Below are 23,845 nucleotides of genomic sequence, written 5' to 3' on the forward strand. Positions count from 1 at the left end.
TTTCCCAACCAACCAATTCGCGATATAACTATTTAATAATTTTCCGCAAAGAGGTCAAAATTAACACTAACAACATCAATAACAACATCCTCCACATTCTACAAGTTAAATACATTTGTTTTCATCCAAAATTTTCTTCAAACCCCATTCTACAATTCAACCATACCAACAAACGAATTTATCACGCTATTTTCTTCGTTCTAATCCGTTAAAACTCTAAATAAACTTGTTAACAATGAAAAAGAGCCTTATTCATACCTTAAGTGCACAGCCACCACGTCCACCCTCTTATTTTTAGTTGATTTTTAGCTCAAATCGAAGGCAACGCGACGTAGAACACTTTTCTCTTCATGGGCTTCGGGATTCGGGGCTCCGATTTTGGTCAAAAACTGGTTTTCTCTCTAGGCTCTCCTCTCTCTTTTTCTCTAGAGTTTTCCAGGTCCTCTTGGTCTGAAAATGAGGGATAGAAACCGAATTTTTCTATTAAAAAGCGTGGGTAATGGGCCTGACCCGAATTGGATTCGGGTTGGGCCGGATTTATTGTTCAACTCGACCCTCCTGCCTTAAAATGTTCATATCTCCTTATCCCGATGTCACCTATAGGCCCATGGCCTACCGTTGGAAAGCTATTTCAATTATCTACAACTTTTATTTATGGGAGTTTTCCCAAATTCCAAACTTATAATACCGTTTTTGCCCCTCCAAGTCAGGTCATCCGAAAACGTTTTCTTAAATTGTCCTTTTGGAGGGCTTACACTCATTTTTGGCTTATGGATCCTTCTTATGACATGCTCAACTTCAAATGTACTACCGATATATCTATTCATATGTCTTTTATAAGGTCCCGACGTGTGGGCCCCACCTTAACTTACTGTAACGAGGGTTTTTCGTTAAATAACTTATGAACCAATTCACACCATATTGTCTCCAAATGTCGTATGTGTATATATTCTTAGACTTAGATCACCCAATATTCATCCTTAATCCTTGTTTGACTTAAATCCTTTTCGAGCTCGTACCACGCCGTCTATGATTTTGTAGCGCGAAATTTTTCGGGGGTGTAACATTGACATATCCGAATGTACAAAATACGGGATATAACACTTTATCTCCTCCAGCAGATTTTTCATCATCTTTTTCACTTTCTTCTCTAGTTTCTTCATTTTGTTCATTTTTATCACTTTCTTCTTCATGCCCAATAGAGGTTTCGTGGGTTTCCTCTCTTTCTGAAGCCCTAGTTTCACCAACTCTTTCCTCTAGATTTGTTGATTGACAAATAGCAGTCACAAGTTTATCTAATGGTGTTTGCACCTTAGCTCTTTTACTACTTTCTCCCTCACTTGGTTTCTCTCCTTTTCTTTTAACTGGAGCCATTTTATATACACACAGGAGATAGAAAAACAGTTTTAATTGATTAGTGCAACATTCAAAGTAAAAAGGGAAAAGGAATATGTTGCAACAAAATATGAAGTTGTTGCAATAACTTATTACTTGTTGCAGCAGAATCTTAAGCTGTTGGAAATAGAAAAACAGTAGCAACAGCTTAGCAACTGTTTTGGTTTTTTACAACAGCTAGTTAATATGCTGTAACAACTGCTTCAGTTGCTGCAAAAACCTCAACAATTGTTTTAATTTTATGCAACAGCTGTTAGATAAAATCAAAACTTTTCCTAAACCATACCATGACAGCAACAACAACAACAAAAACATCTAAATTTAACTACAAAACATCTATATTTCACTACAAATACACAACCATCACAAATCTCACTCACAACTTAAACAAAATACACTAAATAGGGTTTTTTTAACCATGCAACCTCAGCAAATGTTTGCAACTGTCAAACAAGTGTTGAATTTGCTGCAACAGCAACAACAACAACAACAACAGCAACAACAACAACAAAAACATCTAAATTTAACTACAAAACATCTATATTTCACTACAAACACACAACTATCACAAATCTCACTCACAACTTAAACAAAATACATCAAATAGGGGTTTTTTAACCATGCAACCTCAGCAGATGTTTGCAACTGTCAAACAAGTGCTGAATTTGCTGCAACAGGTAACCTCAGTTGTTGGAAAACATCAACAAAATTGCAAGCCTTTTTTTCGAAACAACAAGGAGAAGAAGAACAAAAACCTCACCAAAAATCATAAGTTCACAACCACAACCACTATTTACAAACTCACAAACCCCAACAAGTGCAACAAATACCCAAAATTACAACAAAACAAACAACATTCAAGACAAACCCATGTTCTTTTTTATCTTCTCTAACCAAAATCATCATTTTCACACTCTGATTTCAAAATCCTAACTTTTAAACCAAGTGAGAAAAACTTTACCTGAGAATGGATAGAGAAGCAGCATCAATGGAGAGAGAGAAATGAGCAGCAGCAACAATGAGGAAGCAGCAGCAATGGAGAGAGAGGAACGACCAACAGCAGGTGGTCGTCGGTTTTTTGCCGCTTGAGGAACTGCCTTTTTTTTGAAATAAAATGAAAAAGTAGTTGGATCGTGGGGGAAGTGGATTGAAGTTTTTGTATAATATGTGTGTGCTTTTGCGTATTTTCTAGAAGATTATAAGTTTTAAAAATTACAATTCAATTCCAACTTAAGCTAATCACATTTTTAAGATAAATTTGATATTGGCGGGTACCATTTCTAATCAGGAGACTTTTTTTGTCACATCAGTTTATTCTTCCCTCTGTCTGCTAACATCGCCGGCGTGGAGAGAGAGAGATTAGAATGTCGGAAGAGAAACTGTCCGATTCCCTCATTCCTCGCCTCCAACATACCCTATCTACATGCTCTCAAGTAAGCCCCAAAACACACACTCTCTCTCTCTTTCTCTCTCTCTCTCTCTCTCTCTCTATATATATATATATATATATATATATATATATATATATATATGAAAACATTGTTGAATTTGCTTATAAGTGCAGTTGGTTGAAGCCGGTGACTTTACCAATTCTGATCAATCAATCACCGCCCTCGTCGATTTCCTTAATCCCATCTCAGTCTCAGTATTAGAAGAACCATCAAGTCTGGATTTGGAGACAACATCATTCCACATTCTTACTGAAATTCATTGTTTCACAACTTCACCATCGACAAATCAGGTAATTCCCTCAAAATTAATAAGTGATTTACTGTATTGTTTGGAAAAAGGATTGTTGTTTGTGATGTTTGTAGTTTTGTTGCAGGAAGTTATTGATGCTTTATCGTTTGAGTTGCCCAAACTGGTGTGTAAATTTGCACTTGCTTCCAAAAGATGCTCCGAGATTGCTGAACGTGTTATTGCTCATCTAGTTACTATGTGTTCTCCTCGTGAAATGCTACCAATTCTTTGCGAGGTATCAACTTGTTCTTGCTCTACATTGAATTGGAGTGTTTTATAAAAGTCTGTAGTAGATTGTTCAGAATTGGAGTTCTAAGTGATTTCCTGCAGAGCATGTCATTGTCATCTTATTAAGTAAATAAATGAGGAATTATGCATGTTTAACATTTCTTTTATGAAGAGCTTTGACAATTTTACTGTGTAGCTTGTATTATTCTACCTAACTTATGTGTTAAATGATTTGTAGCCATTTTATTGAGTGTTGGATGCTAACTGTTCAAGTTGGTTCTGTACCAATCTCCATTTTCCCTCATCGGATTGCTATTTCTTAGATCGAAGAAATTCCTAAGAGAGATAATTGGTGAATTATAAGGATTAGAGTTTTTAGCGACTTCCATTTAGATTCTAACTTTAATATAGTGGCTGTATTAGTGGGACAGACTCGCTTGGTGCAATTTTTTTGGTTCACATACTATGGTTTAAAGATAGTATATATGCTGACTCTCTCTAGGTTTGTGCTTGTTAGTATTTGTTCTTCGTTTTTTATGATGGTCTATGTTGGAATTTTCAGGCGTTAAGTTCCCCAAGTGAAATGTTCAGGGTTCCTTGCTATTTTTCTCCTCTTATTGGTGGCCTTGCCAAAGGTAATCCATAAATTCATTGATTGTCAATTTAGTATTAGACTAGAGAAAATAGGTTTGAACTGTAGTGATAATTGTTAAGGTGGTAAAAAGCTGAAATCTCATGATGTTATTGCTGAGTCCACACATGGATATTGGAACTTATTCTCGCGCCAGAAATTAGAACTTATGTTTGGATGAGGTTGTGGCTGGTATACACCTTTTATGAACTCTCAAATGATTTAGGTGTTCCTAAAACAGCATAATTATACTCTGAAACTCAGTCTTGATACTCGTGGAATCTGTGAGCTCCTGCAATGGTTTATTTGTATTTTCTGTTTTTTCTTAAAGATTTGGATTATTAAAATTTTACTAGTCCCAGTTACCATTTGAATGGTAACTTCTGTTCATCTCCCCTTCATTTCATATCGTGGAACTCTCAAAGTGGGAGTCGCGTACTAGAATTCAACTTGAGTGCACTTGGCCTGCCTTCTATCCTGGTGGTTTAGACCCAAGTGAGTTTCTATAGCACCTAAACATCTCAACTTCATTCTGGAGCTATTCCTCTACTGGATGGAATGATCTGAGAGTATTAGTCGTGGATCCCTTGGTACTGATGGAAGAACACAATTACAACTTCAATATCCTAGATTGATAACCTGAAGCTGAAGAAGAGGATGTTATGACGAAACGTACATCTGAACAAGAAAAATTAATGGATATAAAATGTGAGGTTGTGGATTTTTATATTGCATTGTAGGCTCCTATTTAAAATTCGGGAAATTGTATATCACGGATGTTAACTGGTTTAATTAGTGTCTTGTTAGGAAAATATATGTAGAGAGACAGAAGAGGATCCTCTTTGGAGGATAATCATGAGAGAAATATGGGAGGGCCGTAATGGAACCAGAGAAAAGACGGAGTGGTGATGGACTGTTGGAGAACCTTATGGAACAAGAGAAATCTGGACCATTGTTGTTACAGTAGTTCACTACAGAAATATGGTATCAAATGCTTAACGTGAAGGAAGGGGAATTGCTTGAAAGTTCACTACAGAAATATGCTATCAAATGCTTAACGTGAAGGAAGGGGAATTGCTTGAACTATGCCACCTTCCATCAGCAACTCCTGTGGTGTTTTAAAGGGAGAAGTAGTGTGAGGGACAAGTTTGGGCAGTGAATCCTCATGCTGTAATGTGTATATTGTAGAGAGAGAAATGTGAGAGATAGTGAGTGGCTTGAGCTCTCATATCTGCATTTGGAGCTCCCAAACTTTCCTAGTTCATATATATTGTTGGATGACTTTTCGTGGAGAAGGCATTTTAAGTAGCTCCTTTTTCCATGTATATCTCTTTTGTGCACGGTTATTTCCTTTTTGATAAAAATAGAAAAGTTACTGGTCACGCTGAAGCAGAACTTCACAATTGTAGAGCAAATCTGAAGATAAAATATAAAGTGAAATGCTCCGAATTCTTTAGATGGTCATGGGGGAAGATTAACGAGATTGAAGAGAAATCATGGAGATATTCTTCTCTTTTTTTACTTTTTTATTTTTGTTTTTTTTGTTGTTGTTGCTTTTTTTTTTTTGGTGGTTGTATACACTTGAAGATGAAGTTCTCAGCCTAAGTGGCTTGAATTTCTCCAGGTCCACTGATGGGTCCCTTTTATGTATTTTCCTGTCCCTAGTATTAGGACATTGTTTCCATCTCAAAAAAAAAAAAAAAAGTATTAGGACATTGTTCAAATTTTAAGATGGTTGATATTTATTCCTTCCCTCCCCCAACCCCAACAATTGCTAGGTCTCATCTCTTTTATTTACTTGGCTCATATGCGTCTTATGAAGGTACCTTTTCTCTTTTAACAAGGTTTTCTTGTGCCATTATGTGTATTAGAGATGTTAATTTAAATGAATAGCATTGAAACACATCTCAAATGTGTTGAGGCTATGAAAATGAGTTTCATTATTGGCATCCAGAAAATGCAAAATTACGGAAACATATCAAGTACTAGAAAGTGACTATCTGCAGCTACTGGGCGATGGAGGAATAGATGCTTGCTGGTTTCTATATGCTGAAGACATATAACATCTATTCACGAGCTGTATGTTTCTTCTGCAAAAGTTATCAGCAAGTAGGAATTGAGGGGGCTCCTTAGGAACATCTACCTGTTTAGCATCCTTCTTCATGGGGACTAGTGGTCCCTCATGACAATCTCAACAATCAAGAAGTCTTCCATTCTTGACTTCCACCAACTATAGTACTGGCCATTAAACAACGGTGGTCGAGTGGTGAACTGTCCCTCATTAATCTCAGGTGGTGCACTCATCTTTCAGTATCTCTCAAGGTTTTAGCCTAGTTTAGGAGAAAGCGATCTGATACTAATTATTAGTTTAGCACATGTACACAACTCAAGAGGGGGTTGAATTGGGTCATACCGAATTTTCTTGACCCCCTAAAATTTGCCTAACTTCTGTCAGTGAACCCGGTTCTTATATGTTTTAGTAAAGACTAAAGACAACTAAAATTGTAAAATGCAGAATAATAAAGAACATAGGATTTTACCTGGAGAACCACCCGACTCATAAGGTGTAAAAACCATGACCTACCCCTGTAAGATTCGACTCCAAAAACTCCACTAAACAAATGAGCCAAAATTCTGATTACAATTTTAGCTATCTAGGACTTAACTCTAAGCCTTAACTCCAATAGCCACAACAAATTGTTTTCTCAAACAAAAGCAACCTACAAACACTTCTGAATTAAGCAAGTGGTTACAACTCGAAAGCCTATGAAAAATGAACTAGGACTGAACTTAATGAATCAAAGCAGTGATACAAGGACCTATTTCCTAAAAGAAGAAGAAAGTCATTGTATGGCTTGCCGGTTTGAGTAAGAGTTTTTTAGAGAGAAGTCAGACCTTCTCTCATGGATGAGAAAATATAGAGATTTCAAACCTTCGAGCGTCATCTAGAGACTAGGGGTGTTCGTCTGTCGGTACGGTAAGGTTTTAGATATTTCGGTTCGGTATTCAGTTTCTTAAAATGCTATACCAGTACCATACCTAATTAAATTTGGTATGGTTCGTTTTTCTCCTTTCGGTTTTGGTTTATCAGTTCGGTAACTTCGGGTTGTTGGGTTTGGATAGAGAATATTAACTTTCTTTTGTCTCTTTTGTCTTTAAGAGGTAAAAAAAGTGTTGGACAAGACACTTAATCAAAGAAAGTACCTTCTGGAACATTTAATTTTCTAGGGAGTGTGGTTAGAGAAAAGACATGCATGATCATGTATGAACTTTTGAACTGAATTACCATCAGCTCTGAAATAAATATAAAAATTCAGAAAACTACGCAAAACAAATTTGTAGATGAACTGGATTTAATGATCTGAATTGGACCGATCTTTTACATTGAGGAACAACAACAACAACAACAACATACCCAGTGAAATCCCACAAAATGGGGTCTGGGGAGGGTAGAGTAGAGTGTACGCAGACCTTACCTCTACCTTGGGAGGTGGAGAGGCTGTTTCTGGTTGACCCTTGGCACAAGAACCAGCAAACATTGAGGAAAAGCAAAACTAAAGATAATGCAAAGTATTAATTTAACTTTTCATCATCACTATATTTCATGTGGGATTCATCAAGCAATTGCACGTGAATGTCACTATCTTTTTTTTGGCATCTCTATTTGATTTAATAAGTTAGTGTTATCTGTGTCAACATTAATGCAAACAGGCCAGTTTTCAGGTGCCAATGCCAAATATGACATGTTTATAATCTAAAATACGTGTATGATATAAGTTAGTATATATTTTGGTATGCTATGAGTATTTCTGTAATTATTTTCTAGATACAGAATACCCTATTTTTTAAAAACTTAAACCAAATACCGTATAGGATACCAAAATTTTTATTTCAATTCGGTATATACCAAATTATGCACATCCCTACTAGAGACAATGTTAAAAAGGCCAACTTTAAATTGCCAAAATGGAAAACTTGGTTGATTAACAATGTACAAGAGGAGTAGCACCAGTTGCTTGAGATGAATGGTGTCACTAGCTGTAGAGCGAGCGGAGCTGGTCGTCAGAAAAAGGATGGTGCCAAAAAGAGGAAAGAAAAGAAGAAAAATATTGGCTGACTGTTGCCTCTGGCTGGCGACCGACCCATCCTCTCTCAAGCAGCGAGAGCGCTCCTCAGCAGAAGCCACTTAAGTTGCTACCAAGATTGTAGAGGCTTTGACACTATGCAGAAACTGAAAAAATAAAAGAAAAAAATTGTCTTGCTTCAAGTGAGTAACAATATACTTGAAGAGCTCCTTATACAGTGGTCAATTGTCATAGGCTGCTCCACAATATCTCTTCATCTAACAAGGTAAGTAAATATGCTACAATTGAATACAAAATATTCTAGATATCCTATGATGGTAACTATGCTACAATTAAGTACAAAATATTCTAGACATCCTCTATAATATTCTCTACTCAGAGTTCGGGAATCTAGACATATTTTAAAATATGACTTCTTGATTATTTGGCTTTCAACACACTCTCAAACTCTAGTTGGTGAAATAACTTGAGTTTGTGAGTAAAAACTAAAAAAATCAAGTTTAATACGCCTGATTGGGTTTTATCCCGTCGTCACCACCATGAGTAAATCGAAGTTAAATTCGTTGGTCTAAAATTTACTTTAGTACAAGTAGTTCGTGAAGGTTTATTAATGCTCTAAATGAAACTTAGTTCTTCTGTTAGCATACTTTTGTCATCAATGACATGATTGGATTTTTACCTTATTCACTTTTTTCAGTTATAATACTCATCCAAAGACGGCAATTTGAGCAAGTGAAAGCTGCAATTCCTGTTATTCTTGGTGCTTTAAAGTCTGTGTCCTTAGAGGCAGATGAGGAAGACAAAGACACTGAGGAATTATTCCAAAAAGCAATTGCAGTTGCAGATTCAATACAAGCTGTTTGCAAAAAGTTGGTCCGTGATATTCCCGTATGCTGCATCTTGTGTTTTTAGGATTACTCTGATTGATCCTTGCTTCACAGGAACAGAAAGATCAGGAAAAACTCTGTGCTTTATTGGGCATGTTTGTCTTACAAGTCATGGTCAGTGTTCCTGAGACTCAATGCAAAATCCAGCTTGAGCTCTTCTGGTTCAATTTGAGGCCATTGTGATGTTTTCCGGAAATTCCACTCCAATGTCTTTGTGTGTGACAAAATTTCACTCCCGCATGCAGGCTCTTGCTTCAATGGCAATGGGACATAACATTACAAGTCTTCTGCCCATTATGCTACACCTGTCATACTTTCTTCCATTCTGTGGTTTATCATATGTGGGATTAATTACTGGACCTGATGTTGATAAGTTCACAACCATATGTGGAGGTATATATGGGGATCCTTATTTTCCGCTTTATATTTATGGTACCGATCTTTTGTAGGTAGTGGTGGGTGTTTTGATTTCTCTCCTCTTTTATAAGAAGACTTTTTAAATAATGGCTTTGAATGGTAATTATTCCTATATTGTTCGCTATCATCAGTTACGTAATGTTTTGCTAATTTCCCTGCATGATAATTTGAGATAATGTTGTCGCTTTACTAGAAAGTGGGAAATCGTTCATGGATATGCGTCTTTTAATGCCCTAAAGAAATTTCCAGATGAAGGGGACGATAGAATGGCTTACTTTTCTCATGTCAAACATGGTGGATCACTTGCAGGTCAATATTTTCTAGATTTAATTAATTGTTCTCCCTCTCACCAGATGTTGTCTACCTTCCCACTCACCTGTCTAAATTTCTCCTGATATATTATGCAGTAATCTGGGTTTACAAATCCAATGAGACATCAGCTGCTGCTGATGCAGATTTTGAAGCAGTGAAAAATGAACTTCAAATGAACCAGACTAAAAGATGGCTTGCAATAGGCATGTTAAAGCATGTCTTCTCAAGTGTTGACCTATCATGGGAATTGAAAGCGCATGCTCTTGATTTCCTGCTTTGCATTATGGATGGATGTGTACACCAAGAAATTCAAAATGATAATATGGACCACTCCACATATATGCCTACTCTATATACGGCATTGCAGGTGAAGTGATGCGACATCTTGGGTTCTTTTGAACTGCTTTGTACTTGTGCCCTAAAGTTGAAGTGCACTTTGTAGGCGATTGAATTGGTCATTATATATGCACCAAATGCTGTTTTGCGGAAGAAATCTTTTGATGCCCTGAAGAAGGTAAAATCATTTTTCCTTGTGCTTTGAAGTTTCCTATTTTGGTACAGAAGCTCTTTTTCAATATTATTATCATACCAGAATTACATGACTCATGTCTGGAGCAAAATGGGAAGTCTATTGATGCTTTTCATTTAACCCCATGAAAGATGATATTTCTTGCAAATTGTAATATCAGCATATGTTGTGTTTGTAAGTTATCCCTCCATGAATCTCTCAATGAGCTCTTACTCTTACATGAATCTCTCAATGATCTCTTACTCGTGCATGGAGAGTTTATTTAACAGTCAAAATGAAAGTATTGCATAGTTGCAGTTCAGGTGCACTGTCCCAAATACTAGAGACTAGAACATGACTTGTTATCTGGTTTGAATTTTAAACTACTTAGGCTTAGATTTTTCCATGTGGCTAAATATGTGTCGAAGTAAGAAGATGAGTGTCTTCTTTTTTTTTACCCAAAATGGTGAGAGACATAAGAGTACTGTCACCTTTTTTCTTTTCCCCTTTTCTTCTCACTTGCTAGATATTGAAACTGGCCAATTTGTCCAGAGATACAAATGAACTTTACACTCTAACGGAGTACCTCAAACTGACGTGAAAAACAATGACAATTCACATCTTTATGGTCTTTGACTAGTAGTTTAATACTAATCGTTGCAACCGCAACAACTATGCTTCAATTCTAACCAAGTCGAGGTCATGTCACTCCATGTAAGCCTATTCTACTTCAGTACATATTAAATTTAGTTTTCTAGCAGTAGAAGTTCTCTACGTGTTATTGAAATATAAATCTTTAACAAGACTAGACTAAAGACTTTTTGCTAATATTAAACTTGAAGTAAACTTACTAACATGACTAAAATTTAATTCCAACTAATTAATATCACCTATATAGATCTTTTTCATTCATACAGGTTCCGAGAGATCGTAGGTCTTTAGAGACAATTCCTTCCATGTGATTTTAGGTTTAGCTCGTCTTTTAACATCTTCAATCTTTCACACCCATGGACCTGGTACATCTAAAGGCCGACGTAGGGTTGGTCAAACTATCTCGATTAACCTTCTCTCATATTATCCTCTATGTGTGCTATTTGCACCTTCTGCTGAATGAGATAATTTGTCAATTTTATCTACTCTTATATGATAACATATCTATCTTAACATATGCATATCTCCAACACTCATCTTGTGAATATGGTGGAATTTGGAGGCCCAACATTCACTCTTATATAGTACCATTGTTGGTCTTAAAACCATTTTATAGAACTTTGCCTTCCACTTTGAAGCATTTTTTGATAAAGTTACTCTTTGAAACATATCCTTCTCAAACGTAACATTCCAGTAGCATTTCCTTATTTCAACTACCCTATCTCGATTCTATATGTAACGCCTTCATCTATCTTACCATTCTCTTAAACATCGAGCGTAGATATAATTATTTACATTCAGGCCTCGCAATGCCGTTTAGTCTCGCCTAAGCTTCATTCTCTTTATGGTGGCTGAACTGCAGTGCATATACTCGGTCTTACTTCTAGTTATCCTCAAACCCTTACTCTAGAGTGTTTCTTCATAGTTGAAACTTTGTCCAGTCCTCAAGCTTAAACTTATCCTAATCATTGCATGGTCAAGTCAGCACTCCAGAATGGATTAAACAGCACATCACCAAACTCAGTACAGAGTTTGGAGCAAGCTTCAGAGGGTGTGAAGAGAAGGCCAGAGAGTTATTTTTGAAAATTGACAACAATAAGGAGAACAAGGGGGAGCAGTCAATCACAAAAAGGAAGGGGATGAATGAATTGAAGGGATTAGAATTAGATACTAAATTTATGAGCAATGACACTAGGAAAAGGGGGGGGGGGGGGGGGGGGGGGGGCATATCTGGCAATCAAAAATCAATGAAGCTAAATGTAGTATCTTGGAATGTAAAGGGGTTAAACCTATGTTGCTCAGACTCTCCAAAAATGATGCCGCACCCGTGTCCATTTTCGAAGAGTCCGAGTAACATAGGGTTAAACTGTAGCAAGAAGAGGGGTATGATCAGGGATTGTTTACAAAGCTGGAGAGCAGATGTAGTTTGTTTACAGGAAACAAAGGTGGAGGGGGAAATCATAGATATAGTTAAGGAGGTTTGGGGAAGTAGATGGGTTAGTTATGTGCAGCTAGAAGCAGGTGGGACCAGAGGTGGTATAGTCATAATGTGGGATAAAAGGGAATGGGAAGGTGTGATCAGTAGTGTGGGAATGTACTCAGTTTCATCTAGTTTCATTGGGAAAAACCAAGATTTCAGTTGGCAAATGACTGGAGTATATGCTCCTAATGACAGACAAGAAAGAGAGGAAACTTGGGGTGAAGTGGGAGCAGCAAGGGGACTGATTCCAGGTCCCTGGGTCCTGTGTGGGGATTTTAATACAGTTAGATTCTCATCAGAGAAGAAGAATTGCAGGAGAATCTATAGACATGGAGCTGGTGGATTTGGACTTAACAGGAGGAAAGTTCACATGGAAAAAGGGAGACAGACATACTATTGCAGCAAGAATAGATAGGTTTCTCATATCAGAAGAATGGGATGCCAGTTTCAGAAACATCAAGCGGACTATACTTCACAGGGTAACTTCTGATCAGTCCCCACTGATGTTACAATATGGGGAATGGGAGAAAAACAGTTCATATTTCAAGTTTGAGAATTGGTGGCTGCAAACAGAAGGTTTCAATGAAAGAGTAAAGGACTAGTGGGAATCCTTCACTTTCATTGGCAAACCTGACTATATTTTGGTGGCAAAGTTGAAAGCTCTTAAGGATAAACTGAAGGAATGGTGCCAAACAGCTCAAGGAAACTTGAAGATCCAGAAACAAATAGTGCTTGCCCAATTGGCTGAACTGGAAGAAATACAGGAGGACAGAATTCTGGAGGAGGGAGAAATAGCATCTAGAATGGCACTGAAGTTGGAATTTGAAGAAATAGCTAGACATGAAGAGATTGCATGGAGACAGAGATCCAGGGCAATCTGGCTAAAAGAGGGGGACAGAAACACTAGCTTTTTTCATAAAACTGCTAATGCCCACCGCAGAGTAAACACAATAGATAAGCTGAGAGTAGATGGTGAAGTTGTGGAAGATCCTATAGAAGTGAAGAATGAGATAGTAGCCTACTATGAGAAGCTTTACAGTGAGACAGAGAACTGGAGGCCTCAATTAGATATGAGAAACTGTCTCAGGATAGAGGAAGATGACAACACTTACCTTATGGCACCATTTGGAGCTCAAGAGGTATTGAATCCATTAAAGCATGTGCAGGAGATAAGGCACCAGGTCCGGATGGGTATACAATGGCTTTCTTTACTCAATGTTGGGAAATCATCAGGACTGACCTAGTAGCAGCTATTCAGAACTTTCATGCAGATGGCTACTTTGAAAGGAGTCTGAATGCTACCTTTGTGGCACTAATTCCAAAGAAGGTTGGGGCAATAAAACTCAATGACTTCAGACCTATTAGCTTAATAGGTGGAGTATACAAAATCATTGCCAAGCTACTGGCAGAGAGACTGAAAAAGTTTATCCACAAACTGGTGGATAGACAGCAAATGGCTTTCATAAAAGGGAGACAGATTATGGATGCAATTCTTATATCCTCCAGACAGAGAAGTAAAAAACCAGGCATTATATGCAAACTTGACATCCAAAAAGCTTATGATCATTTGAACTGGAGCTTCCTGATCAAGATGCTGGAGCAGATGGGCTGTGGTACTAGATGGATTAAACAGTGCATCAACACAGTAAAATTCTCAGTTTTGGTCAATAGAACTCCTTGTGGTTTCTTTCCTTCTCAAAGGGGATTGAGACAGGGGGACCCTTTATCCCCTTTCCTATTCATTCTTGCAATGGAAGGGATGAGCAACATGTTAAACACAACACAAGAGAGAGGAGGGATAAGGGGATTCCAGGTGGGAGAAGGAAACAATTTAGAGATCACACATCTACAGTATGCAGATGAAACCTTAGTATTTTGTGATGCAGAGGAAAATGGTATGCTAATGCTAAGGGTTATCTTCATCATCTTTGAAGCAGTTTCTGGATTACACATCAATTGAGGGAAAAGTTTCATCTATCCTATAAATGAGGTGCCAGAATTGGAGAGGTTAGCTGAGAAGCTTGGAGGCAGAGTGGGGGAGCTCCCAACCATTTACTTGGGCATGCCTTTGGGAGCTAAAAGCAAATCCAAAGGGATATGGAATGGGGTTTTAGAGAGATGTGAGAAAAGACTGTCCAACTGGAAAAGTCAGTACCTTTCTCTTGGGGGTAGACTGACTATGATCAACATGTTAGATGCTTTACCATCTTACATGATGTCCATCTTTCCAACACCTGTCAATGTGATTAAAAGGATTGACATGCTTAGAAGGAACTTTTTCTGGCAAGGCACTGAAGACAAGAAAAAGATACATCTAGTCAAGTGGGAAGAATTGACAATTAGCAAGAAGGTAGGACTTTAGGAGGAGTGGGTATTAGAGACATGAAGATCCAGAACCAAAGCCTAATGATGAAATGGTTATGGAAATTTGCTACAGAAGAGAACATGCTCTGGAAAGATGTCATCACTGTTAAATATGGAATGGAAGATAACTGGACAACAAACATGGTAACTATACCATACAGTTGCACTGTTTGGAGAGCAATCAGGAACTTGTGGCCTATTATGCTAGCAAGGATCGGATGTAAGGTTGGGAATGGGTTAAAGGTTTCATTTTGGAATGATAAGTGGATTGACAGTACAACCCTGAAACAGTTGTACCCTGATCTATTTGTTCTTTGTCAATTGCAACAAGCCACTGTTGCTGAGATATGGACTGGACAGGATGGAACTTGAATCTGAGAAGAAACTTGAATGATTGGGAGATAGAGAGGTTAACAGCATTTCATAATACAATGGCCACTTTCAACAATTTGACAGGAGAAAGAGACTCAATAGAATGGCAGAAGGACAGCAAAGGAATTTTCTCAGTTAATTCAGCTTATAAGGACCTGAACACCTCAACTATGCAGGAGGATGACTGGCCCTGGAAGATGATCTGGAGGACAAAAGTTCCATACAAAGTGAACTGCTTCAACTGGCTCTTGGCAAAAGAAGCATTACTGATTCATGACAACTTGAAAAAAAGAGGTTTCCATCTATGCTGAAGGTGTTTCTTATGTGGGGAACAAAATGAGACAATCAACCATCTCTTTTTACACTGCAAATGGACAGAACAACTATGGAAGATGTTCATCAGCCTGAGGAAGATCAAGTGGGTGAAACCTGGGAACATTAAAGGAGTTCTAAACAGTTGGAATAGGGATGGAAATGCAACAAAAGAGGAGGAGAGATGGAGGATTGTCCCATCATGCATATGGTGGACTGTATGGAATGAAAAGAATCAGAGGTGCTTTGAGAGCAAACAATGTGGTCTGCAGAAGTTCAAGATGAATTGTCCAAGTCTTTTTTACTTTTGGTGTAAACAGGTACTTTTAGTACAAACAAAAGATATTTTTGATGTTTTCGAATTACTGTAAGAGCAAGATCATGTAAGGAACAAGCTGTAAGATGTAACTTTTTGAAGGGGGCCTACACATTGGGATGTAGTATACCTGTGGATATATAGATTAACTGTTACCATTTTCAAAAAAAAAAAAAAAAAAAAAAATCAATTCTCCCGTAGTTTTACTGAACGTTACAGCTTAGATGTATTTTTTCACAATTGTCGAAGAGAATTAAAAAGGAACACCAATTTTGTCTAAATTCACCAATAGTGGTACTGGAGCTTTGGACTAGCTTAATGGAAATCTTAATAATAACTTGAGTGGCACGTTAAACATTGTGCTGACTTTTACTTTTTTTTTTTTTTTTTGGAGATGGTAACAAACTGTATTGAAATAAAAAAAAGGGCATAGTTACAGGGAGTCTAGCTAAAGCTGCACAAAAATAATAAACTATACTTTTCTTTACACCAAAAATACAAAAGTCGAATACAATTAAGCTTTATCTTCTGGATAGGGTTGCTTTTGTTATTAAAACATCTTGAATTCCTTTCCTTCCGGATAGTCCACCATATGCATCCTGGGATCATACTACAATATTTTCTTTGAGCTTTAGTCCCTCCGCTTCTGTTCCAACTAGATATCATACCTAATGTATGAACTGGCATTGCCCAACTCAAACCAATATTAGCAAGAAATATGTCCCACAATTGAGTAGTCACCCTACAATGCAAAAAAAGGTGATTGTTTCTGCATACAGTCCACATAAGTGCCAACGTGTATTCCCCTTCTTTGTAGTCTGTCTTTTGTTAAACAAGCATTTTTACTCCCAACTAAACAAAGCATGCCACCTTGTATGGTATGTTTGTCTTCCAAATTTGTCTCCAAGGCCATTGTACCTGAAGATTATTGTTGTGATTCATCCAAAGGTAAGCTGTCTTGACTGAAAAGACTCCTGATTTGTCTCTCAGCCGCCATAATCTATTGCTCAGGTAAGACTCAATTGAAGAGATTAGGTCTGCTGAGGAAGGCACTGAATTTGTCTATTTCCCAGTCATCAAAGGTCTTCTGAAGCTAAGGTCCCATCCTTGGTTGTTCCATACCTCATTGATATTGGCCTTTTGCTGCTGATTTAGGATGTAAACATCTGGATAAAGGTGCCGGAGAGAGCCATTGCCTAATCGGTTGTCTTCCCATAAAGAAATATGTTGCCCATTCCCAACTTTGAATGTGGTATTAATGCTGAAGATACTCCAAAGATTTTTGATAGTCCTCCAAACACTAACGCCATATATAGTGCTGACAGCTTTGGTTTTCCACGCATCATCCTCCCCATATTTTTCTTTAATCACCTTCTTCCATAATGATTGATCTTCATTTGAGCACCGCAGAGCCATTTCATAAGTAAACTTTGATTTCCTACGAATTTTTATACCAAGCCCTCCTTGTTGTTTGCTTAGTGTCAGAATATTCCACTTGACTATACCCCTTTTATCTTTGTTGCCTTGCCCCAAAAAATGCTTCTAAACATGTCCAGTCTCTTCTCAACTTTTGGAGGAATGGGAAAAAGACTTATTTATAAAGCATGGATCTTGGGGAGGAGGATTTCCCAAGCCATATAAGGAGTCCAAGGACCACTTATCCCACTGATGTGGGAGAACTCGACACCCCCGCACGCCCAGGACTGGACATCTGGACATCTGGAGCATGGACAATATAAGACAGAGGCCCAACATCGGAAACAATGAATTGGATGGGCCTGGCTCTGATACCATGTAAAGAATTGATCTTGGGCCTAACTCAACCCCAAAAGTTAGCTCAAAGGGAGGAGGATTGCCCAAGCCATATAAGGAGTCCAAAGACCACTTATCCCACCGATGTGGGAGAACTCAACATTATTATTATGCCATGAAGTGTTTGGAGAAACATGGCCTATTATCAACCTTTAGAAAAGAGTGCTAAAATTAAAAGAATTTGAGTGGAAAGGAGAAAAAACTAACATAAAGGGGTGAATGCTGATAGAACCCTTGATTCTTGAGGATACGTTGAACACGTGAACCTCTAAGTTAGTATGACTTTGTGTTTATTTCTTAAATGCTTCACGGTGTTCTTTGTTTTAAATATGCATTATTAGCTCGATTTCATGATACAGAAAATATATATGTGGGCATTGAATCATTTTGTTTTTTGTTTACTTGTTTATAGAGAATTTGCGGGTAGACTTGCATGTGAACATTTGATGATTGGTTTTACATTATCAGGTGCTTGCAGATATTCCAAGTTATTTAAGGTTTGACATCTTAAAGGCTTTGATACAGAATAGCGAGTCTTCTTCTATGGTATGTGCTCCTTCAGTTGCTAGAGAAGTTTGCCGCTACAGTAATTTTCTTGGACTATACTTGGTTGAACTTATTCATATATTTTTTCATGTATAGATTGCAATCCTTTTAGATTGTTTCAGAAGGGAAATGCATGAGGAACATAGTAGAAGCATCTCAGTAACAAGTGGAGTCTCAGGGGCAGAAGTGAAATATTCTCGATGTCTATCATTTTGGCGTGCTGGTGTTCTGGAACTAGTGGAGCTGGTTCTAAAGCCTCCAAATGGTGGCCCTCCATCCCTTCCTGAATACAGTGATGCAGTAATTATCCTCCTTTTTTCACTCGACAAGCATGACTTATATTAGCATCTATCGTTCTGCATTAGACTTGCCTGGCTGGATTATGTTTCCTTAATCTTCTTCTGTTGAGCTTTTTTTTTGGAACTTTTTTGGGTATAGAGAGAATGCAATGCTACTTCTTCCAGTGGCATTAACGATAGTTGATCTATAAGTTAACTTATTGTGTGACTCCATCAAGAGAACTGGTTGCTACATAGTGTGCGGAGAATTGGTTGCTATATAATGTGAGGGTTTCCTCTGTTCTTTTTTCACTTATCTGTAATATGATGGATCAGCTAATTGACAATAGGATTTGGGGCACAAATAAGCACCTTGTTGAAGATATTAACCGTATGATCGTCCCGCTTCCACTTTGCACGGAGCGCCATGAGTGAAGTTACATGCGAGCTGCCAGTTGGACTTATATGTGAATCTTGATAATGAGAAAATGCTAGGATATTCAAATCTTACGTTTTAATCATTATAAAGGATTAGTGCGGTGATGTTGTGCTTAGCCGTTTGGATATGGTTTGAAACCATGAGATGAAACCATGATTTGAAACCATGTTTGGACATGCAATCTGGATTTCTTAAGTTGTATTTTTTCTTATAGACATAAAAATCCCACAAGTTGTGAAAACTATCAAAATATTCTCAATTCTTATACAATCTTACCAAATGAGCAAGTCATAGTTCATAACAAAACTAATACGCTACTAGAAGGCCTTTCTATAAAATACAACATCCATTGATCAAACTTTAGTTCAATAAAAAAGAAAATTTAACATGAATAGTAATGTAACTACTCTTTAATATAATCCTCCCACATGGTAGACATAAATCAAGGTTGTAAATGGTTGGTGGGAGTAATTATTAAAAATATCTATCAACTTATGGGTCTTTTTTTACAAAATATAAACTTATGGGTCAAGTTTTATATTTAAAATTTTTGAAACCATGGTTTGAAACCCCAAATCATGCCTTTTTGGATGATTTGGGATTTCAAACCATTGTTTGAAACCATGAGATGAAATGCATGTCCAAACGCTGATTTCATCTCATGGTTTCAAATCGCATGTCCAAACGCCTACTTAATAACTTTGGGGATTTGCATCTGATGTATTGTTGAAGTTACTTGGTCTCTTACAGTGAGCCATCTTTGATCAAGTCTCTCTCTCTCTCTCCCTTCTTGAGGTAATGTTTTTGTAATATACTTCATCAGATCTTCAGAGAAGTGAAAAGCATTCAAGTTTGAATCTACTCCTCTTGCTGTCCTTCATTATCAACTCCACAACATGCATTAAATACAAAGTGAAACACAAAATAGTTCGCATGCGATTGTCAACTTGTGTCAGCTCCTGGAGCATTTGCTTAGGAGTACGGCAATGATGCTGCTAGGATTTGAGGCCCAGCCAAAAGTGGTGTAATTTTTGTTCAAAATGAATTACCTGGGCATATTGATAGTAGTATGGTGAGAAAATACATGTTGAGTCCCATAGGGCTTTGATCTGGTGGTAAGAGCACACCACATGATGTGTAGGTTAGGCGCACATCACGAGTTCGAACCCTACACTAGATAGAAGCCTGGTATTAAGTGGAGAAAGGTAAAGGGTTGGGCTCATTATTCACCAAGTTTTGAACTGTGCGCCAGCAGGCCCTCGGGGATTTTTCGGTTATAAAAAAATACGCGTTAAAGAAGCTAAAAGATGTTACGTACTTAATTTTTTCACAAGGAGCAAGTATAGGAAAGTCTAGTATTGCCTGAAATTATGGGCTAAAGATTTGTTGTGGCGTCTTTGACATTAATGTGATTTCAAGGCCCGAGGGTGCCACCTCTGAAGTTATTGTTAGACGTTCTGTTAAGAAATTTTTGTTCTGTTTCTCTTTGCTCGTCTCTATAATATTTCTTGTCTGGTGAAAACAATGAGGATTGCCTCTTTGAGTCAGATTAATGCAAGTCTTGGTTGATCACGAGTGTTAGTTTATAACTTAGTGATTTGCCCTTCAAAAAGTTGATAACACTGACCTGATACCCTCACAGCATACCGAATTCGGAACTCCTTTCTGCTTTTTTTAACCACATACATTGATTAAATTTAAATTTCTTACTGTATTTCTTGCCATACTCTACAGGTTCTATCAGCTCTCAATCTATATCGGTTTGTAGTGATCAGAGAGTCAACAGGTAAGTGTAGCCTAATTATGACAAAAATTCTCTTTTAGATTATATGTCAATATGTGAGTGTCTTTTATGGTTGCTTCTACGTGAGATTTCGTTCTTACATTTCCATTTCGATCCTCGATTAGAATAACACTCTCCTGGTCCAGTGACATGTTACTCCTATTTGTGGCTTCTCTATCATGTTTGATGCTATTTTACTAGAAATACCCAATCCATATGTTGATATTTGTGGACTGCTTTGATTTGCTTTTGAGCGGAGGGTCTATTGGAAACTGCTTCTCTACCCCCGCATAGTAGGGGTAAGGTCTGCGTACTCTCTACCCTCCCCAAACCCCACTTTTTGGGATAACACTGGGTATGTTGTTTCTGTATGTGTTAATATTTGATTGGATACGAAATTTAACATATTAATTTGACTCGTGTTATATTAGTGACAGGTAAAAGAAAATATCAAAGTAATGGTTACTACTAGGGCAGCCCGGTGCACTAAGCTCCCGCTATGCGCGGGGTCCGGGGAAGGGCCGGACCACAAGGGCCTATTAATGGTTAAAAAATTAATTTAACAAAGGAAACATCATATCAAAACTGAAGATTAAAAGAAGTGAATGAATCCAAATTGCGAAAAAGTTGCGATGATTATATATAATATCATTGATTAATGGTGTCGAACATCTTGAGCATTCGGGAATACTCCAGAAATGAAAAGAGTCAGGTAAAACAGGCTTAATACATACTTTCCCCGTCCAAAAATTTCTCTTTTACACACCTTAAATACACAAACATCCTTTTACACACCTTATCTAGCCCAAACTTTTAGTCAACATAGCCATAGCATTTTTTACCAGCATTTTAGGCGTATTGCAAACATTTTGCATGAGGCCTTATTTAAGTGCCACGTGTCCCCTACCTCCTCCATCTTCCATGCCCATCTTCTCCAGCAGTTGAACCTCTCCATCCAACAGCCACCACCAGTTCCACCACCTTCAGGCTACTCCCCCTTCTAACCTTCAAAAAGAATCAGACATACATCCACCCTCCTCCAATATCACCACCTAACGACCTTCATCAGAAAACCCATTAGATCACCCCTACCATTTTTCATACACAAACCCATTGTCCCAATTCTTCCTTCAACTAATAGTCCCATTACCACTCCACAAAGCAAGATTCCACAGACTTAACTCTGCTTCTTAATCTTTTTGGTTATGTTTAGCAAGAGTGGACTAACGGATGGAGAGATTGAAATTGTTGGAGTTATGAAGAGATATAAAAGCCTTATAATTAAACTTGGTGGAACCAAAATAAAAGAGGGAGAGACCGGAGGTTTTTAGGTGGTGGAGTGTTGTCAAGTGTGTGTGATTTTTAGTGGAGTTGCTGGGGTCGAAGAGAGGTGTTGGCCGTCGTTTATGCCTTTATAGTGGTCTCTGATTGGGGTACTTTTCGGGTGATTCTGGCTTGGCGGAATTATTTGATGGTCATAGTGAGCATGAAAGGAGGTTAAAGGGATCCGATGCATTAGTTGGAGTTGGAGCAGGCGTCTGGTGAAGGGATAGTGTTTTGTGGCAACACAGATGTGGTCTCTATTGATGAAGATGAGGTGAGACTGGTGGCAGAGGGAAAACGTGAGGTGAGTGAAATTAGAGAAATGGAGATTACCAGCTATGTTGGTTTTGGCGGAAACCATGGAGGCGGTATAGGTGGCAACCATCAAGAAGGGAAGATGAAGAATGGAAAAACTGGAAAATTCTGTCAATTGGGGATACAGCTGGAATTTTAATATTTTTTTCCCTTAAGTTATGACATGTGTCGCACACTGATTGGCACATGTGATGCAACCTCTAGGAATAAGTGGCCAAACACCGAATAGTTGTGTAATAGCTGTGTTTCGAACAACTTTTGATATGTAAAAGGTTAACCATGTATTTAGGATGTGTAAAGGAAATAGGTGCAAGTTGATGAAGGAAAGTATGTAATAAGCCTATAAAACGTCCTGTCAAAACACCTTAAGTGACATTTTATACAACTTTCATTCAGTATATCTAAATTTTTGACATGATATTTTTTCTATTAAACGAACTTTCCAATAGCAATTTCATTATGTTTTTTCACCACTACTAATTTAATACAAAAGTCATGTAAAATGGGTAACAGGAAAATTGTAATGTCAGGTGGTATATCAATAGCTAAGGTTCTTTACACATGTGTCCTTTTTAGTCCCTTGTTTTGTTTCGAATTATTTGGGCATGATCTAGAAGCTCTTCATTTAAGTTTCTCTCTCGCTTACTGATTAGAGAAAAGCTTCCGCCCTTCCTCTTTCTTCCTTTTCATTTTTTTGGAAACATTTTCATAGTCCATTCTTTCGCATTATGCAGGGGATAGAAAAAACATTAATTTAATAAAGAATATAAATACTTTATGATGGGTCTAGTTGAATTGTTCAAGTGCCTTGTGTGTAAAGCTTTTGACAAAACAACTTGTGGGTAGTTTCAGGAGATCATCCGTTATCTAAACTCTTGTCTTTTCTGGTAAAAGACTAATGAATTATCATCAATGGATGGTCTTGTCTTTTCTGTTGTCTAATATCTGTAGCTAAACAGATTTATCCTCAATTTGAATTTTGGAGACAACAGAATGTGACACTAATGTTACTGATTTTCTGACTTCCAAAACACATGCAACAGGGAAAACCAACTATACTGGAGTGCTCTCTAAGGACAAGTTACAGATGGCTTACAACGAATGGCTTCTACCTTTACGTACGTTAGTGACAGGAGTCGTGGCAGAAAATCAGCAGGATCATGACCATCTAGCATCGGACACAATGTGTGCCTTGAACCCCATTGAGTTAGTTTTATATCGTTGTATTGAACTCGTTGAAGACAATCTGAAACATGCATAGCGTTATTAGTAATCTGTAACGGTCACCTGGTAATCTTTTCCAGATTCTAGGAACAATAGAAGAAATTTGCAATTATTCGTTTCTGTTACTTTGCCTTGCTATTCTACTTTTTTTCATCCAGTCGCGGTAAATCCCTGTTTTGCAATCTTATAGTCCAGTGAGATAGAACTATGTACAGACATTTTTCCTTTGAAGGTGGTTTTTTTTTTTTTTTTTTTTTTTTTGTGTAACAACTGTGAATATTACCATTAATAACAAACATAATAACAATCTAAAGAGCACCTAGCTGGCTAGTTCCATTAACCACCTTCTAAGAAGAGTGCTAATGAAATCTAAGCCTCAAAATAGAACTATTTACACAGTAAGAACTTGTAATAAATCTCTACATCT

At 37.6% G+C, this 23,845-nt stretch overlaps 1 protein-coding gene across 1 annotated transcript; it reads left to right on the forward strand.

Moving 5' to 3' along the window:
• The first annotated feature begins 2,657 nt into the window (after positions 1-2,657).
• LOC132636120 (aberrant root formation protein 4) lies at positions 2,658-23,543 on the forward strand. The gene is made up of 14 exons (XM_060352824.1): positions 2,658-2,828; positions 2,960-3,136; positions 3,221-3,370; positions 3,926-3,998; positions 8,777-8,952; positions 9,021-9,080; positions 9,212-9,359; positions 9,633-9,692; positions 9,791-10,062; positions 10,138-10,209; positions 17,979-18,056; positions 18,153-18,356; positions 20,508-20,559; positions 23,238-23,543. Exons 1-14 carry the CDS (start codon positions 2,760-2,762, stop codon positions 23,453-23,455), a joined length of 1,809 nt encoding a protein of 602 aa, XP_060208807.1. The 5' UTR covers positions 2,658-2,759; the 3' UTR covers positions 23,456-23,543.
• The last annotated feature ends 302 nt before the right edge of the window (positions 23,544-23,845 follow it).

This window comes from Lycium barbarum, chromosome 4, assembly GCF_019175385.1.
Source record: "Lycium barbarum isolate Lr01 chromosome 4, ASM1917538v2, whole genome shotgun sequence".
NCBI lineage: Eukaryota > Viridiplantae > Streptophyta > Magnoliopsida > Solanales > Solanaceae > Lycium > Lycium barbarum.

What these genes read in the sequence shown, in the direction of transcription:
- LOC132636120 (XM_060352824.1), top strand. Translation starts at nt 2,760, where the DNA reads ATGTCGGAAGAGAAACTGTCCGATTCCCTCATTCCTCGCCTCCAACAT. An exon ending in AAGCTGTTTGCAAAAAGTTG is followed by an intron (nt 8,953 to 9,020) that starts GTCCGTGATATT and finishes CTTGCTTCACAG; the next exon opens with GAACAGAAAGATCAGGAAAA. An exon ending in AGTGATCAGAGAGTCAACAG is followed by an intron (nt 20,560 to 23,237) that starts GTAAGTGTAGCC and finishes CACATGCAACAG; the next exon opens with GGAAAACCAACTATACTGGA.